This window comes from Urocampus carinirostris, chromosome 12 (assembly GCF_059441175.1).
Source record: "Urocampus carinirostris isolate Australia breed hairy pipefish chromosome 12, RoL_Ucar_1.0, whole genome shotgun sequence".
Taxonomy (NCBI): domain Eukaryota; kingdom Metazoa; phylum Chordata; class Actinopteri; order Syngnathiformes; family Syngnathidae; genus Urocampus; species Urocampus carinirostris.
Window position 1 is genome coordinate 12,416,285 of NC_142360.1, and position 20,316 is coordinate 12,436,600.

The 20,316-nt window shown below is 38.6% G+C and overlaps 1 protein-coding gene across 5 annotated transcripts in view; it reads left to right on the forward strand.

Annotated features, from left to right (window-relative positions):
• ptprfa (protein tyrosine phosphatase receptor type Fa) overlaps positions 1–20,316 on the forward strand; it is a 97,959-nt gene that overhangs the window by 26,571 nt on the left and 51,072 nt on the right. For all 5 annotated transcript variants that reach the window (XM_088350479.1, XM_088350481.1, XM_088350480.1 and 2 more), the window contains exons 2-3: positions 17,057–17,211; positions 17,278–17,423. In XM_088350479.1, the coding sequence (XP_088206605.1) occupies positions 17,112–17,211; positions 17,278–17,423 (246 nt within the window). In that variant the 5' untranslated portion in view covers positions 17,057–17,111. The remainder of the gene's footprint in view (positions 1–17,056; positions 17,212–17,277; positions 17,424–20,316) is intronic.

Here is a 20,316-nt window from a genome sequence, read left to right on the forward strand (position 1 = left end):
GGAGGGGGCCCCGTGGCCCCCCGGTTGGAAACCCGACACGCGTGACATCATCCAGACTCCAGAGACGAGAGCGGCTTCCCAGCAGACGCTAGCAAAACATCTCCGCGCCTTCAGATCATTGGCAACTCTGCGGCCGACCTCTACCTGTGGGTTACCCTTCCAGAATCCCCCCTCGCAGAAGTTCCCCCACCACCACAAAAAAATCCCCTCCGAGCTTCACGGCGGGAAGCCCGAAGGAGGAGCGTCTTTTGGGGCTTTGCAGGAGAATTCATCTAAGGCTGCACGGCTTCTTCATTCTTCATCATCCTGGTTCTTTGGAGAGCTTCTTTATCTTCATCCTTTGGAAAGTCTCCCTCGTCTTTTGGATGTCTTCCTTTTATCTTTTGGACCTTCCTTCACCTCCTCAGAAGTCAGAAGAGTCTGGTCCTTTTTTTCTGCTTGGACATATTTTTTTCATCTGGTATACCTGTGGTGCAGGTGAGACACCTGCTTGCACATCATGTGTCTATTAACTAAAAATTTGTTAATGTGGAGGTTTGAGGAGTAATCTTATGTCAGGAGCCGGGAACCTTCTTAACCCAGAGAGGCATGAAAGCAAAATATTTAGACATTTTTTTGGAGAGGCGCACAAAAATTTTAAGACCAAATTCAACAAATCTCCAAACCTGCTCTTCAGACAAAAAGTGATTTATTCAGCGCATTTTCATGATCTATCAAATAATAGTATGGCCAGAGCCGGTCCTATTTCGACACATATACCACTTTAAAGTTGTCTACCTCCTGCAGTTACTTGAAGGTGGGGTTCATGGTTTGACGTGTCCTTAAAAAGTTAAAAAAATCGATTTTTCCTCCAATATTTATGTGTCAACTATACCCACCTGAGTTCAAAGAGCCTTTATATATTATTATTTTTTCAGCGCGCCTAACTGCTTTGATCTTACTGCCACGGAGCGCATTACACTGGGCGTAAGGAGGTGGGGGGGCGGTATTAAGTGGTTTCACGCACCTGCTGGTTGTTTTCGGGGATGAAATTGGTGAAAGTAAGAAAATAACTGTTTTAAATACAGTACAATTGCCAACACTACCCCCAAAAATGTGAAAAAAGAAAAGTTTATTCCAGCACACCTAAGAGAGACTGATACGTGCACGCACCATGAAAGCAGCTTGACAGAGGCTGCAATGATGATTTCAGCCAGAAGATGGCAACAGCAAGTACAATATTTTGAAGTTACGGACATCCCTTTTGAGATTGTTGAGGCTCATTTTAACCGTCATATTTGTCATAAATAATTGTTTCAAAAATAGGTACGAGCAGAGTTCTTTTGTTCTTTTTGCAGTGGTTAGCGCTTGTGCGGCACAGTTCATGTCATGGGAACCTGTCGTGGGTTCAAATCCAGCTCCAGACTTCCTGTGCGGAGTTTGTATGTTCTCCCCGTGCTTGCGTGGGTTTCCTCCGGGCACTCCGGTTTCCTCCCACATTCCTAAAACATGCATTTCAGGTGAATTGGCCCGTCCAAATTGTCCCTAGGTGTGAATGAGTTGTCTGTCCCTGTGTGCCCTGCGATTGGCTGGCAACCAGTTCAGGGTGTCCAATGCCCACTGCCTGGAGATGGCTGGGATGGGCTCCAGCCCCCTCCCCGCGACCCTAATGAGGATAAGCGGTACGGCTAATGAGATGAGATGAGATGAAGAAGGTTATCAATGTATTTACCTTAGTGCGAGTGCAACTGGTGGTTAGCGCTGCCCAGCCCTACAGCTTACCCAATCAAACTGCTCTGGGTGCTTGGCTGGTGTTTTTGAGTGTTTGTTCTGTGGGATTTCATCATAAAACTGGGGTCTGTAAGTATGGCTAGCAAGCCATTTATGGCTCTTTTCATGAGTGCTTAAAAGGGTGCTCAGGAAATAAAATTTTACTATTGCACATTTCTCTGTGGCGTTCCCAAGCCGAATTATTTCATTCCAATTTTGGTAAATGGTAAGCCGGAGAAACACTCACTAAATTCTTGGTTTAGTCGAGTATATCTAGACTACATTCTCAGCTACAATTATGGTGTCACTCTAACATACCCTGTTTTTGCAGTAGGACGCTAAGAAACCCTTTAAATGTAAGCTTATTTAACTATGTATGTTCACTGTTGAGATACTCAATGATGATAACCCACTAAACAAACTGTAAATAAATAGAAGTGCCAGCAAACCACTCAGAGAAGTTTCATTAGGTGAGCGTTATGACTGGGCGGGTCTCTGCACACAGCGCAAGGCAATCCCTTCTCTCTCTCGCTTAATGCAGTCTGTACCGAAGGTAAATACGGTATCATTATGTTTTGCAGTATTTTGTGACATTTTTACAAAAGAACTTTGCTTGCATCTTAGTTTAAAACCATTATTTAGGACCAAAACTAGAGTCATATTTTAAGTGGTATATTTATATTGATATGAGACAGAGGCTCTCACGTTATTATCTCATAAATTTGATCGAATCATCGAATGACACACAGTGAAATAAAATGTGCTAAAGATTTATCCTTTGTCTGGAGAGCTGGTTTGGCGATTTTGTTGAATTTTGTTTTAAAATATATATTGTGTGGCTCACTCAAATTTTTTTTAAAAACATTTTCGCTTATACGGCTATTTGGGCAAAAGGGTTCCCGACTTCTGTCATAAAGTGTCTCAACCGTGAACATAGATTGCTGAATGAACTTCCATATAGAAGAAGAAGAAGAAGAATTTACTTTTATTGTCATTCTTTGTAACCATGCACACAGAACGAAATGTCGATACACCTGACCCGTACAGTTAAACTGTAGCGAGCCAATGCAGCCGCAGCCAAACAGGGCGCCGCCATTTTAGACCCAACTGCTGTGTTGGGAGTCATTAGGTGACCAAACCCCCCAATTCCAACCCTTAATGCCTGAGCACCAAGCAGGGAGGCAATGAGTACCAATGTTGTAAGTCTTAGGTATGACTCGGCCGAAGCTTGAACCAGCGACCTCCCAGTCTCGGAGCGGGCGCCCTACCCTACCGAGCTGGTAGGATTCCTTAGCGATGTAAAGCCAAAACGGGGTCTATTGGTGTGACACTAACTGTAAACTGTAGTTACAGTTGAGCCCTAAGTAATTTCAGTGTTGTTTCAGCTTCATATGGACCAAAATCGGCTTTGCCAAAGTTTGATTGGCACGTCCTGAGCCACGTGTACTCATAAAAAGACCCACATCTGGCTTGTGAGCCACGGGTTCCCGACCCCTGCCTTGTGTTATTCATAATAATCATGTGACTTTTCTTCAATACTTCTGCCTGTGTTGCTTTAAAATTGACGCCCATAGTGAGCTAGTAACTTCTGCAATGACTCATTTAGTAACCGATTAAATTGAATCAAGGCGAGCTGCTCAGTGACCCTGTCTTGCACTTTGAACCTTCTGCAGGAGTCTACACAAACCTGTTGTAGATTTTAGTTCATACGCCATGATGTATTTGAATTGTGTTTTATTATTGTGACAGCACTTGAAACTCTCATTTTTCCCCAAAGAAGTGAATAAAACTGCGTTCAAACTGCCCCCACGAAAAATAGGCTCAATGATCTCTGATTGTTTTTAAAGGAACAGCTGAGCTTGATGGTTGTTGTCACAATATAGATTGGAATTTGGGGAAAGGGTTCACTATTTTGGCATTTCTACCAATAATGTGAAAAATTGGAGAGTCGTTTGCACAGTAGATGGCTCTTCTTCCTGTTCAGTCAATCAGTGTCATCCCGGTTTCAGAGGGACCACATCTCATTTTGTTGTGATTTTGTATGTTTTATTTGTTTTTTCTGACCATGAAAAATGGATCAACGATCAAGAGAGAAGAAAATGTTTGTGAAGTCAAAAAATATTGTTCTAGCTCTCCTTGAAGGTATTGTGCTCATAAATGGTTATATTTTAGCTTTTTAATCAGTATATTAATCTATTATCTACATAATTTAGTAATTATTGTCGTTTAGTTGCACAATTTTTTTAATTATTTTGGGAAAACCTTTTTTTAGTATTTTATTTCAGTTTTAGTGTGTTGCTTATATGCTTTGTAGGCTTATATTAGTGTATATAAGGTACTTGAAGGTTAGGGTTAGGTACAGTAAATGTATATTTCTAGTTTTCTATCAGTATATTGATCTATATTATCTTCATGATTTAATAAATATCATCGTTATATTAATCGTAATATTTTGGGTATGAACTTCTTTTAGCATGAGGCTATTTCATAGTATTTTTAGGAAGTTGCTTATATGCCTTGTAGGCTTATATTAGTGTATGTACAGTACTTGAAGTTGTTTTGGTTACGCTGTTCATCATTTTGTTTTTAAAAGAAAGGTTAATATACTATTTCTGCTTTACACTGCCCAATCCTTTAACCAGATACATTTAGTGGGGTTTCTTTCTTAATTTGGGTTGCAGCTTGTCATTAGGGTGGAATGGTAGGTCCTCAAGTCAGACCTGTTCAGAACTAGTGAAGTGCAACTGAAAACGAGTGCTACAATGCACAAAAACACAAACTACGGAGAACAAATTGACCTAACTGCACCTATTTAGTTTTTGTTTACTTGCCCAGCCTTATCTGACTTCTCCTCCACGCAAGCACAAGATTTTTGGGTCTTTAGTACCTGTAGCAGCAAGATGGCAGACAATAATGTCATCTCTCTAAAATAAATGCAAATGTATCAACTTACAAGCATTTCTAAAAATGCAAGTATACTTTTAGTGTATTTTGGCCCATTTATAAAAATCAATATTTTTTCCGATAAATAAAGTTTTTAACCTCAAAGAGGCGCTAAATATTACACACTGTCCCTTTAAATTCATAGTATAATTGTATAGTCCTACAATTTTGAAAAAACACATGCTAGTCCTCTAATTGTGTCTGAATTAGATATCAAAGACATGCTCAAACAATGAGAATTTGTATGTGATGTATGACTTGTTTAGTAAAAAAGAGTTACCAGTTACTAACTAGTAGCTGGCTCTGCATGCTTTTCACAACAGAACCTAACGACGCTAAACAATACACAACGTCCCTCTAAGTTAGGGTTGGGCAACTATTGGGTGTCAGGGGCCGCATCGGGTTCAAAAATTTGGCCAGGGGGCCGCTACTGGAGACCCATCCCATATTTTTATTTACGAATGAATATACATGCAGACATTGACAGGTTATATTTCTTTATATTTGTTTTTAGATAGAATAGTTTTATAATTAGATATTTAGTTTTGTAGTATTACTGTAGATGTATTTATTTTGTATTTCTGCACTTGAATTCTTGTAGTATTTCTGTAGTATTTTTGTAGTCTTACCATTGTTATATTTTTGGAGTATATCTGTGGTATTTCTGGTGTAGTTTTTTTTGTAGTATTTCCAAAGTAGTATTTTGTAGTATTTCTCTAGTACCTCTGGAGTGTTTTTGTAATATTTCCATATCAGATTTATTCGTCATATATGTGTGGTATTTTGCAGTAGTATTACTGTAGTTTTATTTTTGTAGTATTTCTGTCATAATATTTCACTAGTATTACTTTATAATAATAATAATAATAATATGTAGTATTTTGTAATATTTAGGTTTTTTTAAATATTTCCATAGTAATATTCTTATATTAGTTCTGTAGTATTTTTTAGTTTTTCTTTAGTCTTTTTGTAATATTTCCATTGTACATTTAAGTGGTATAGCTGTAGTATTTTGTTTTATATATGTAGTTGTATTGTTGTAGCATTACTGTAGTTGTAATTCTGTCATAATATTTATCTAGTATTTCTTTATGCAGTATTTTGCATTGTTTGTGTTTTATTATAGTATTCTTATAGTGGTGTTTTTGTGGAAGTATTTTTGAAATATTTCCATAGTAGTATTCTTAAATTATTTCTGTAGTATTTTTTTAAAATTTCTTAGATTTAAGTGGTATATATGTAGTATTTTTTTTAATATTATTGCATTTGTATTGTTGTATTACTGATGTTGTATTTCTGTCATAATATTTCTGTTGCAGTATTTTTGTACTGCAGTATTACTGTACTGGTATTTTTTTAGTATTTCCTAACCCTAATGCCAAGCAGGGAGTATACGTTTTTCCATAATAGTATTCTTGTAGTATTTCTATCGTATTTATAGTATATTTTCATTGTAGTATTTTTGTAATATTGCTTTTTACTGTAGCAATATTTTTGAAGTATTCCAATAATATTTTTTTTCTTTTCAAAATGCAAGCAAAATAATAACTTTAGGTCCCTGTTTTTAGGGACCAAACTTGATACTTAGTTTATTAGTAATTTTGCAGTATATTGTCATAATAAAATTGTGATCATTTTCGTTTAGCAGGCCAGATTAAAAAGCTGGACGGGCTGCATGTGGCCCACGGGCCGTAGTTTGTCCCACACCTGCTTTAAGTCAGCTTTTAATTGTGAGCGTGAAGACTTCTATAAATATGTTTAAGTGTATTGTGTGCTAATGTTTTGTTGAGAGGAATAAACGAGCCCACGTGTCAGGTGACATGTTGTCTAAAAGAGGAAGTGCACAATAGTGGGATTAGTTGGCTCCATGAGGGCAGGAATCTCCAGAAAGGCAATTAACCCGCACGCTCACATTCCTGTAGAAGACATGAATCGCATTATAGCAGTGTTTCTCATATTTTTTCAGCCAGAGCCTTGAAAAAATGGCGAGGCTCACAGTTCGTCAAAACCATTTCAAGAGAATTCCCTGAATCATCCATCCATCCATTATCTGCACCGCTTATCCTCAGTAGGGTCACGGGGGTGCTGGAGCCCATACCAGCTATCTTCGGGCAGTGGGCAGGGGACACCCTCAACAGTCGCAGGGCACACAGAGACAGACAATTCACTCGCTCATTCACACCTAGGGACAATTAACCAGACATGCATGTTTTTGGAATACACAGGGAGAACATGCAAACTCCGCACAGGAGGGCTGGTCGCCAGATTTTAACCCATGACCTCAGAACTGTGCCTTGCTGCCTTCCCTGAATCAGTTTTGTTTTATTTTGAGAAAAATAAGATTAGTAAAAAATATCTGCCATTGGAACATTTTTTTACTACCTTATAACTTTTATCATTTTTGGAGCCAAACAAAGAAAATTAAATTTAAATCATCCAAATATATACAGTCTTAAATGGCTTCATCAAACAAGATAAGTGAATAAATCTACTGACCTACCTCATGAGCAGATAAGTAGTCTATAAAACAATTGGTAAGCTGCTGTGACTACTAAACAATGGGAAGCAGATCAAATTGGGCAATTTCCTAGAGCATATTAGACAAGGCCTCGTGGCACACTAGTGTGCCTTTGCAAATTCATCGAAAAACACTGCATTACGGCATGTGACTTCAAACTGACTTCAATTTTAAACTGAAAACATCCAATGTAAGCCTAAAATGACCAGTTTTACAAAAATAGTCTAATTTAAGTGTTTTTTTACAAATATCGTATGTCTTTTTCATGTGAAGGTCTACTCGTGATTGAAACATTTAACAAGTGAACAGTTAAGGCAACTCTGACTTGATGATTTTATCTATTTATTTTCAGTCGAGCAATAAGAGTAGGATTTTTTTTTCTTTCTTTCTTTCTTTCTTTAGTTTTTTCTTTCTTAGGTTTTTCTCTTTCTTTTTGAGTTTTTTGTCTTTTTTTCTTTGTTTTTTCCTCTTTCTTTCTTTCTTAGTTTTTTTCTCCCCTTCTTTCTCTTTTACTTTATTCTTTCTTTGTTTTTTTCTTTGTTTATTGTCTCCTTCTTTCTTTCTTTCTTTCTTTCTTTCTTTCATCTCTTTGTTTCTTTCTTTCTGTTTTTTTCATTGTTTTTTTCTCTCTTTCCTTCTTTCTTTCTTTATTTCTTTGTTTTTACTCTCTTTCCTTCTTTCTTTCTTTATTTCTTTGTTTTTACTCTCTTTCCTTATTTCTTTCTTTATTAGTTTATTTCTCTCTTTCTTTCTTTCCATCTTTCTTTCTTTGTTTTTTACTCTCTTTCCTTCTTTTTTCTTTCTTAGTTTTTTTTCTCTTTCTTTCTTTATTTCTTTGTTCCTTTCTTTTTTCCCTCTCTCTCTCTTTCTTTCCGTTTTACTTCCTTTCTGTCTTTCTCTCTTTCCTTTTTTCACTCTTTCTCTCTTTTTTTGTTTTTTTCTTTGTTTTTCCTCTTTCCTTTTTTCTTTCTGTTTGTCTGTCGGTCTTTCTCTCAAATGGACAATACCATTTTTATTTCATTTTCATATACTGGTAGTACCGCTAGTTTGGGCGTCAACGAATACTCAAAAGTTGAGTATCGTATCCGTCTGAAAAAATTTACATCAAAAAACCATTAAACATAAAACACATTTGTTAAGAAAACGGATTGACTGTGGATTCTAAAATAAGTAATAAGTAAGTAAGCAAAATACAAAATGGAGCATACTTTGCTTGTAACACACATTGTATCTTGATGTTGTCTTTTAAAATAGAATAAAAGAAGAAGAAAAAACAGATCAGCAATTTTGATGGGCCTCAAAATCGAGAGAAAAATGGAGGCTCAAAACAAAACCTTGACTTTTCTAGAAATTTTCATGGTAAGATAGCGCTCGGTCAGTGAAACAATTTTGTCATGGAAAAAAACAAACTTCTGAGATCTGCTGTATTTTGGAGCCGTGACAACGAAGCATTATATGAACATTAGCATGAGTGCATCCCTGAGCAGTGATGTCAGGGAGCAGCCGTGTTCCGACGATGGGAACCGCCAAGAACATTAGCGTTTGTGTGTGACGTCCACGTTTGTGCGTTTGTGTGAGAGAATTTTGTGTGTCGCAGACGTAATTCCAGCTGCGTGAAACTTAAAACTTCCCTCAAGACCCTTTTGCTTGGCAGCGTGTCCCATTTCTCAATGGGAAATGCACAACAACCAGACAAAAGTATATATACAGCGAAGAAACCCTGCTATTTTGCAATTTCTCCCACTTAGAAATCATGGAGGGGTCTGAAATTTTCATCGTAGGTGCATGTCCACGGTGAGAGAGATAAACTAAAAAGAAAAATCCAGAAATCACAAAGCATGATTTTTTTAAACAATTATTTGTGTGATATATCTGCGTATAAGTATCTGAACACCTGTGTATCATCTCAAATTCTGACCCTGATCATGGTTCTAGTATGCCCCAGCCAGTTTGCAGACCTGAACCCAATCGAGAATCTTTGGAGGGAGCTCAAACTCCGTGTTTCTTAGGGGTGATCTGTGTGGAGGAATGGGCCAAGATCCCTCCTGCAGTGTGTGCAAATGTTAACATTCATTTTCTTAGGTGTTCAAATACTTATTTGAAGCTGTTTCAGACAAATAAATCGTTAAAAAACATGCATTGTGATTTCTGGATTTTTGTTTTTAGTCTATCTCTCTCACAGTGAACATGCACCTACAATGAAAATTTCAGCCCCCTCCATGATTTCTAACTGGGAGAAATCGCAAATTAGCAGGGTGTTCAAATACTTATTTTCTTCACCATATATATACAAAACAACTATCGTATAAAGGTGCAGTATCTTTAAAATACTTCGAGGTTGAGAAACTTGCATTTGTTGTACATAACATGAGCCTCACCTAGAGGGCACTGACACGGTTGTCCGCTTTCTTGATGCTTGCCAGGAAAAAGAAAAAAAATCAAAAAGTTAAGATTTGAGTCTCCACTGTCTGTATCCTTCCTTGTGCATTGTATAGTTCGTTTTCAGTTGCACTACACCAGTGGTAGGGAACCTATGGCTTGGGAGCCATAGATGGCTCTTTTCATGAGTACATATGGCTCAGAAATAAAATGTAACTGTTGCATATTTCTCTGTGGTGTTCCAAAGTCAAGTGATTTCATCTCGATTTTGGTCCATATAAAGCCGAAGCAACTTAATGCAGAAGTTAGATGAGAAACAATTTAAACTGATAAATAAAAACGCTGACAAACGACTTTGATTGGGTGAGCAATACAGGTGGGCGGATCCCTGCACACAGCGCAAGGCACTTCCTTCTCTCTCTCTCTTTCTCTCTCTCTCTCAGTGCAGTCTACACCGAAAGTGAATATGACGATATGCTTATCGTTTGCAGTAATTTGTGACATTTTTACAAAAGAACTTTGCATGCACATTGTTTTGAAACCGTTATTAAGGACAAATTTCATGGAAAAAAAAATGCCTCAACACTCTTAACTTAAGGTGGAAGACAAATTGTAAATGTCATATTTACATTGATTTGGGACACAGGATTTGGCATTATTATCATTTCATACATTTGATTACCAGTAAATCATCAAATGAGACACAGTGAAATAAAATGTGCTGAAGAATTAGCTTTTGTCTAAAGAGCGTGTTTGGCAGTTTTTTTTTAAATTTTGTCTGAAAATATATGATGTGGCTCTCTCGATTTATTTTTTAAACATTTTTTGCTTTCATGGCTCTTTGGGTCAAAAGGTTCCTGACCCCTGCACTACACAGTACAGCAACATCTAGTGGTCACATATTACACAGTGTTCCTCAAAGTGAAAAAATGATTCCTCCCAAATTCTCACCATTAATGCAACTAGCAAGAATAAAGCTCAACTGGAAAAACACAAAGAAAAGAAAAGACGGGTGATGGATTTTAAGCACCGTCTCCTCTCTGTTGAGTTCAAGCGTGTTTACGACGTGTCGTCGCTAGGCAGCTGTCCGCTCAGGAAGCGTCACTTTTAGGACTTTTTGACCCTTGACGGGACCTTTGGCATGGACAAACGTTGCCGTGGCGCATTTGTTTGCGACTCTAGAGCAAAGGTAAGATCGGACTTAGAAAATCCATCCCGACCCTGGCCAGCGGGTATAAAAGCCCGACCCGGCCTGAGCCCGACCAATCCAATTGATTCGAAGGAAACTCGAAATTTCACAATGTATTTGTGAAGACTCGGGAGGAGGAAAGATGTCTTGAATTGGATTAAAGTCTGTCTATTGTAACAAAACCTTACCACAGGGACGTCAAAATCATTTTAGCTCAGGGGCCACACCGTACAAAAAAAACGTCGAAAGAGAGAGAGGAAGAGAAAGAAAGATAAAGAGAGAGAAAGAGTGAGTGATGGAGAGATGATGAAAGAGGGAAAGAACGAGAGAAGGAGAGATAATGAAAGAGGGAAAGAGAATTGTAGAAACAGAAAAAGACAAAATGAGAGGGGAGAAAAGAGATAAAGAGAGAGAGAGAGAAAGAAAGAAAGAGAAATAGAATGAGAGAGAAGGATAGAGAGAAGGAGCAATAAAGAAATAGGGAAAGAGAGAATTGAAGAAAAAGAGAAAGACACATTGAAGGGAAAAGGGAGAGAGAGTTAGAAAAGGAGAGTGAACAAGAAAGATAAAGAGCGATAAAAAGAGAGGGAAAGATAGAAAGAAATAGATATATCGAGAGAAGGAGAGAGAAAGAGTGAGAGAATGAGAGAAGAAGAGATAATGAAAGAGGGAAAGAGAGAATTGAAGAAAAAGACAAATTGAGAGGGGAAATAAGACAGAAAGAGAGAGAAAGAGACAAAGAAAAAGAGAGAAAGAAATACAGCTACAGTTGTTTTGTCTTAGCTTTGGCAACAACAAGTGGACATGTGTCAAACTGCAAGGAGTTGTTTTTTTCTCTTGTGCTCCTCTCAGTGTTCTCTTGTCTCGTGGCCCATGCTTAAACCCTTTTTGGGCCAAATCCAGCCCCTGCACCGCATGTTCTACACCCGTGAGTTAACAGGAACATTGTAAGTCCGTCCATCATTTTTAGAAACCTCAAGAATCTTAACAACCTAGCGCAGCACTTTAACAGAGAGAGAGGCAGAGAGACAAAGAAGAAAAATGGCGGCTGGAATACATCTAGCTTATGGTCGGCAAGAGACAAAGCAAAGAGAGAAGTAGTTTTGCTTCGATAATAGTATTGACACATTCTTTTAGTATCCATTTTTATAAACATACATTCTTCTTCTTCTGCTTCTTCTTCTTCAAACATCAGACAAGTCATCTGCTAACTAAAAAAGTTGACTTTTTCATGGAAAACACAAAATTGTCTCTGTGATCCCACACAGTAGTGTATATTTTTTTAAAAGTCAGCGAGGGAGAAGCCCGGCCCGACCTGAACGGAATGATTGACATTTTAGGCCCACCCGAAATCGGGGTCTAGTGGGGCTCAGGCCTGGGCATAGGAGGTTACCTCTGCTCCAGAGATATTCTGTGGTGCAGGCCGCGTTGCCTCAAAAGTTCGAGTGAGGACGTCGGAGCATCTTTGTTAATAATTGACTGAGAGACTTTAACACCGACGTCAACTATTCAGCTCAAATGGTGTCTTTTTTCTTTTTAAGCGCTGATTTTGGCCATTTGCACAGGTCCATTAAATTTTGTTGTTGTTGTTTTAATTCAGCCTTCACGGTCAGTTGGCTCCCCTTAATGGAATTTCTACTTTGCCACAACATGCCTTTTGGCCAAATTCATCTCTCAAAGTCACTTTCTTTCAGCATTGAGGGTTTCAGTCGAGTCTTTAAAGAAGTACTGTTACCCCAAAAGATCATTTGTGGTTATTTTTTCTATTTGTGTTGCTGTAGTTTTCAACATTTTTAACGCCATTTTTTCAAAGTCATTTTGAAATCTGGTTGACAGAAATGAAAATCTCAAGGTCCGTTGAATAATTGTATATATATATGTATATATATATATATATATATATATATATATATATATATATATATGGGGCATGAGGTCATGAGATCACGTTGTCGAAAATGACAGTATAAAAAGGTAATACAGGTCATATATTTGTATTCATTTTTGTGTAATTTGGGATTATATAATATTTTCAACTTTTACTATTTTATATCATATTGTTCATAGGAAATTACAAAAATAAAACTTAAAATGAGCAAAAATTATCTGACTGCATTCCTTAGCAGGTTCAGCAAAAAATGATATTTTTCCTTCAAATTGCTTAAATTGACTGTAAAAATTATTTGTGTTCACCATGCCTCAGCATGCAATACATATTATTGATTATAGTGAATCATTTTTGCTGTCATTTGGAATTTTACTTAATTTTCAAGGGTTAGGGTTATTTTTCTAGGGAATGACCAAAAAGTATATTAACATGGGGGAAAAAACAAAAATATGTTGGTTTCAGATCAGGGGATGGTGTAATAATAGTCTGAAATAATAGTCAAAAACCTGTGCAGCCCTTTGAGATTCTTTGTATTTAAGGGCTATACAAATAAAAATGACTTGACTTGACTGTGGTCAGCAGCACGGGAGCGCCGCAGGGGACCATGCTCTCTCCGGCCCTATTCACCCTGTTGGACTTTCAGTACAACTCTGCAGAAGTTTGCTGATGACACTGCTATTGTGGGATGTATTAGAAGTGGGCGGGAGTACAGGGAATTGATCCAGGACTTTGTCCAATGGAGCGACGCTAACCACCTGCACCTGAACACCACAAAGACCAGGGAGATGGTGGTGGACTTCAGGAGGACTAGACTTCACCCAGAATCTGTGACTATTAGAGGAGAATGTGTAGAGTTTGTCCAGACCTACAAATACCTGGGTGTTCAGCTGGACAATAAACTGGACTGGACTGCCAACACAGAAGCTCTATGCAGGAAAGGTCAAAGCCGACTGTCTTTCCTCAGAAGGCTGGTGTCCTTCAACATCTGCAAAAAGCTCCTGCAAATGTTCTGTGAGACAGTTGTGGCAAGCGCCATCTTCTATGCGTCAGCGTGTTGGGGGGGCAGCGCCAAGAAGAAGGATGCCTCTCGTCTTAATCAACTGGTGAGGAGGGCGGGCTCTGTTGTGGGCACAGAGCTGGACAATGTAGCTGTGCTGACAACTGCAGCTGAGAGAAGGGCACTGAACAAGCTACTGTCAATCATGGACAATTCACTACATCCACTACACAGCATCATCTCCAGACAGAAGAGCAACTTCAGCAACAGATTGCTGTCACAGTCTTTTTCCACGGACAGACTGAGGAGATCATTTCTTCCTCATGCCATGAGGCTCTTTAACTCCACCCGGGGGAGGAAAAGCCCACATTAAACCCCATCCCCACATTTGCATATTACTCTATTTTAATTATATTATGTATTTTCCGTAGCACTATTTAAATACTCTATAGCAAAACGTTATATTGGGTATTTTTGTATTCTATATCCTTATTTTATTAATTTATTTTTCAACAAAAGTGTACTGCTAGAAGTGTGAATTTCCCCATGGGGATGAATAAAGTATCTATCTATCTATCTATCTATCTATCTATCTATCTATCTATCTATCTATCTATCTATCTATCTATCTATAAAGAGTTTTAGTACAGCTAACCTTTATTTTTTCAGATTTATTTCAATGATTAAATTCAGAAAAATGATGAGAACGTTTCTTTACTATATTCTTTTTTTTCTGCAGCGCAATCATGAAGGGCTTCAACCAAAATTACAAAAATGCATTCAATGCGTTTCCTACGCCAAAAGCAGAAAATGAGTCAAGTCATGTTATGCCCTTAATCACAAGAAGTCTCAAAGGGTTACTATTACACCACATCATCAACATGAAATATTGGTAATATCAGAATGTCTGGTTGACAAAATGTACACTGTTGAGAAAGGAGAGTAGTCATAAATGTATGCATACAACCCTTCGTAAAAAGTATGGAATCACTCGTTTTGGACAAGTAGTCACTCTGACATTTTATTCTGTAGAACAAACTCAGATAAAAAAACGTGAAAAAAGTTTTGCAAAAGTGTAGTAGTCAAGTCAAGTCATGTTTATTTGTATAGCCCTTAATCACTAAGGAGTCTCAAAGGGCTGCACAGACCACTGATTATTGCAAACCACAGACTATTATTACACCCATCCACTGATCTAAAACCTACATGAGGGCAAGCAAAAACTCAAAAACCTCAACATGAGGAAAATGAAGAAACCTTGAGAAGGGACTGCACATGAGGTAATCCCCCTTCCAAGGTTGACCAGGCTGCAATGGATGTTGCAATAACAAAAAACATTGCAATAGTCTGTAAATGTTACTTTTATAGAGCAAGGGCAGGGAAATAAATATGGAATCATTCAATTCTGAGGAAACAAATATGTAATCATGAAACACAGACAAAGAAATAACATTTAAAACATATGACTAGTATTTAGTTGCACCACCTTTGGCTTTTATGACAGCTTGCAGTCTCTGAGGCATAGACTTGATGAGTGACAAACAGTATTCATCAGTCTGGTGCCAACTCTCTTTGTTTGAAAATGCCAGATCATCTTTGCAGGTAGGAGCCTTACTGTAGACATTTTTTTTCAATTTCAACTACAGGTTTTCAATTGGGTTGAGATCTGGGCTTTTTTGCAGGCCCAGACATTTATTGGATGCGTCTTTCTCCGAGGAATGCTTTCACAGTTTTTGTTCTATGGCATGATGCATTGTCATCTTGAAGAATGAGTTTTTTCAATTGAATGACTGAGAAAGCTGTCCAAAATCTCAATGTAAACTTGTGAATTTATTGCAGATTTGACCACAACCATCTACCCAGTGGCTTTGCCTGACATGCAGCCCCATATCATTTAGGAATGTGGGAATTTTTATGTTTTCTTTAGGCAGTCCTCTTTGTAAATCTCACTGGAACAGCACCAAACAAGAGTTCCAGCATCATCACTTTGCTTAATGCAGATTCGTGACTAATCACTGAAGATAACCTTCATCCAGTCATCCACAGTCCATGATCGCCTCTCTTTAACCTATTGCAGTCTTATTCTTTTGTGTTTAAGAGTCATTGATGGTTTCCTTTTAGCTTTCTTGTATGAAAATCCCATTTCCTTTCGGCAATTTTGCACAGTTTTGTCACATACATTGACTCTAACTTCCTGCCATTTCCCCTTCATTTGTCTTGTTGTGCATTTTCTGTTTTCAAGACATATGGCCTTTATTGTTTGTCTTGACACCTCCATTTCTTCTTTGGCCTACCAATACGCTTGACTTTAACAACCTTCCCATGCTGTTTGGTCCAAATCCTAGATACAGCTGACTGTGAACAGCCCACATCTTTGGCAACCATACGAGTAGAGTTACCTTCTTCGCGAAGGTTGACATTCCCGTCTTTGGTCTTGTGGAGCCATTATTCTTGCCAATCCACTTAGTCCAGGGGCCCTCCAAGGTGCGATAACTACACTGTTTTAACTGCTGACTAACAAGCAGAATTAATCCAAGCCAGGTGCCCAATTAAGGAAAGGAAATTTACTGGGTGTGTCCTTATTTTCTAGTCAAAATGCACAAAATGCACTTCTCAATAATGGAGTGATTCCGTATTTTTTTACCTGTGCTTGATCTATAAAAGTAGCATTTACTGACCACCGCAATGATTTTTATTCATTTATTTTATTGTTTCAGATTTTTTTTTCATGGTTTTTATTTGAGTTTGTTTTACAAAATTTCTGAGTGAGTACTTCTCCAAGACTGACAATTCCATACTTTTTGCTAGGGGTTGTTGGAAAATAAAGGGAGTGCTAGGGTTCAAAAGCATGTTGTTTGTTTCTCACGAGTGTATAAAGAGAAAGAAAAATATTATTATGGTGCCAGCTTCTGATATGGATGCTTTTACAGTTACTTAGCTGATCAATGATACTGATACTGAACAATGGCATGCTTTTTTGCTGAGATAAAAATTGGGCATTTTCCTGTGGCACACTAGAAGAGGTATCATGGCACAGATTTATCATATACCTGGTAAATGTAGCCACTCAAATTACATTCACATCGAATGATGAAATTTAGACGGCATGGTTTGTGTTTCCATGAAAATAGTCATAGTCAGGAAGCTACTTGTATAAAGACTCAGGAAATGGTTTTGGCCAATTCCCAGTGATTTTGAAAGACAAACAGATGTTGTTCCTCCCAAATATGAAATCTAAATCCCAAGGAACTTCTGTTCGTAGAACAATGCTGACATTTGTACCATCTCCCAAAAACAGTAACGTGAAGCAAGTGATCCACTCTCTGCTCACAGAAATTAGCTTATGTGATGTATTTGGTGTGTGCTGTTCTAAAAACAATTTTCTCTGTGCAGTTTTCTCTTAAGGACGGCTTGACTTTTTAGTCAATCGACAGCCGGAGAGGAGACAATGGGCACGAGCCGCTTCTGTTGGCCAGACGGTGGCGCTGTTTCATTCCTGGCCCTATTGATGTGGTTCACCTGCCAAGTGCTACCGTCCAGCGCAGAAAGTAAGTACAGTGTGGTACGGTATGAGTAATTTACCCGTCGTACTATGATGCCGCGTGTTCTCACAGGCGTGCCGACATTCCTCAAGTCACCTGACGACCAGACGGGTATCTCGGGTGGCGTGGCCTCTTTCGTGTGCCAGGCGGTGGGCGAACCGAAGCCGCGCATCACCTGGATGAAGAAGGGCAAGAAAGTCAGCTCGCAGCGATTTGAGGTACAGTATGGTGTCAACTGGATTGTGTTGAGTGAGTATTGTGAGTATTGCGTTCAAGTTAGAGATGTCTGCTCCCAATTATGTAGCAGAACTTTGTCTTTAGATTTGATCTAAAAAAAAATAATGTTACAGTAAAACCTCGTTTTTTGTAGGGTTACTTTCCAAAAATGAACCACAATAGTGGAAGCCAAAGTAGAAACATTACTTTATTTTTTCGTCAAACAATCTATTATAAATTGTAACCAAAGAACAAATCCTATTGATAGGCTCAAGCATGTGTTGAATGAATTGAAGTAATGTACTTTGTTTTTTTATGACATAATACTTATGTACTGTCAAATTTGCCCAAAAAATAATCTTGCTGCTTTACTGTATTGCACGATAGTGTTAAAAAAAGAGAAACTCGAAATTGAAAAAGACTTGCGCGTGTAGGTTTGTCAAGCGGTATTACATTTATGTGCAACTCAAACTGCAACGTTTGTCAGAGCCAGAACAAATGGTAGACCCAATCGGGTAACGTTTACTCACAAGTTTATTGAGATATAAAGGAAAGGCAACGCCAGCGGTCCAGTGCTTGGTGGACGCGGGAAGCAAGCCGCTCACGGGATGGGAGCGTGTTCCGAATGCGGAAGTTGATCTTTTGGAGCGGGAGATCGTAGCATTGTTATATGGAAAAACAGGTGGTTAGCCGGGACGGGAGATCAGAACGTGGTCAGGGTCAAAAAACAGGTCGTTAGCAGGACGGGAGATCAAACGTTGTCGGGGTCATAAAACGGGTCGTAGCAGGAGACAAACGGGGAAATCAGGAACGTACAAATGGAAAATGGGTGAAAAAAACGGGACAGACGGGAGTCAGAGTCAAAATGCTTGCCTTGTGTAAACAGAGGTTCACTAACGGACAGAAAAAGGGTGAGTGAAAGCACTGAGCTTAAATAGGAGGGGAAACCAATCAGGTAACCAGCAGAAGCTGGCGCCGAACGAGCGGGCACAGGTGAGTGCAATGAGTAATCATGACAACGTTATTGACGCACAGACAGAAAAGGGGCGGGGCGACTGTTTAGCCAATCAGGGTGCAGAACAACACACAATGAAAATTCGTGAAGAAACTGTGAAAAGTAAACTGCGATACAGCGAGGGATTACGATAAACATTTTTTTTCTTGAGAAATGGCTTCTTTTATGTGTTATTTGCTAAAAATTAACAATTTGGGTCTAGAAAGATTACTTATTATTTGATTAATCTGTCGATTACTTTCAAATTAACAGGAAAGAATTCAGGTTTGTTTGAGAAAGAAAGGGAACTTTATGTACTGATGCTATAGGTGTGTGGCATTGGTATGGATGATTATTCAAGATCTAAGTATCGTACAGATATCAGTCTAAAATAGTTATCAAATATTCAAAACACCACAATGGCTTATGACAAAAAAATTTCGAAACATTTGATCTGTGAAAAATTCCCCAAATCACAGCTTCACCTCATTCTTTTCGTCCAGATTGAATCCTGCAGGTGATTTGATAAGACTCAGGGCCTCTCTCAAATCAACACTAAGAACAATGTAGCAATTGTATAATGGTTAGATGAATGAATACACGAAATGTTTAGTTAATAGAACACAAAGCAAATTAATAAATCATAGTTGATCATAAGGTGACACATTTCAATATTTCAACAAAATATTGAAAAAATTGTAACTGTTTTGTGCATGTTTTTAACAGTTTATTGCATTTTGGTATATGTTAACCATAGAACTAAAATCAAGTCATTATTGTGAAGTGGTGTGTATTCCGGTTGTTCCTCCATAATTGGCCAGAGGCATTGCGGAAAAGACGGAACCTCCCCCGGGAATGTTGTTCGCCTTCCCCACCAGGCTGCCAAGTGAAGCCCGAAGCCCAAAGTGACGCCTCCCCGCCGGGAAGACCGCCACTCGCCGCCTCCCTCATTAGCGCAGGAATGCCGTTGCGGAAGTGCAAAGCCCCTTGGCCCGACCTTGGAGTCTTAAACACCCCCTCTCCTCACAGCCGTTCCATTCCCAAGACCCCTCGCATACCTGAACTCCATTCGGGCGTGTCATTGGATGCAAAACTTCCTCCTTGCTAGGTGGTCTCCTCTTTTTCAAATGCTTTCACAACAAAGCTGGAGATAATAACAAGTCAGTGTCAGAGTACTTTTTCTGTATAGTAAAATCAGGTGGATTTTTTTCAGGGGTTGCAGACTTTACAATTAATTCTTCATAAATGTCATAAATCTGAAAATGTGTGGTTTAGGTATAGCTGAAAAAAATTGTGCCCCCCTCCGCTCCCATCATTTTAGTTCTCGATAAATGCCTTTACAAGGATTTGGGGTCTTTTGGGTACCCCTGGTGGCAAGTTGGCAGATAATGCTTTTCAAGTCACTGAAGGCCTCCCAAAGCGCTTTACAATTTGCTTCACAGTTACCCATTCACACACACACTCACACACCAATAGCGGAGTCAGCCATGCAAGGTGCCAACCTATTTATCGGAGGGAAAATGAACAGGCATAACCACCCACTGGCTATGTGGTGTCCTCATGCCCCCTCTTACCAACCACTTCTTACTTATGAGTCAATCTGCACCATCCCAATTTAGTTTGAGTGGATCGCATCTCATTTTATTGTGATTTTGTGTGTTCTTTTGCCTTCATTTGCTCATAATAATGGGTGAAGAAAAAGTTGAAAACAGTGACAACAACGATTGAACAGAAGAAAATGATTGCGAAAAATAAAAATGGTTCACAAGTGTGTGCCATCGAAACCCTGCTTATACTTTATTTGTCAAGTCTTCTGCAAGCATTTTATGGGGTACCCGTATCAGCAAGATGGGAGACTTTTATGGTGAGGCCACAATTATGTTAAATATATGCAAATGTGT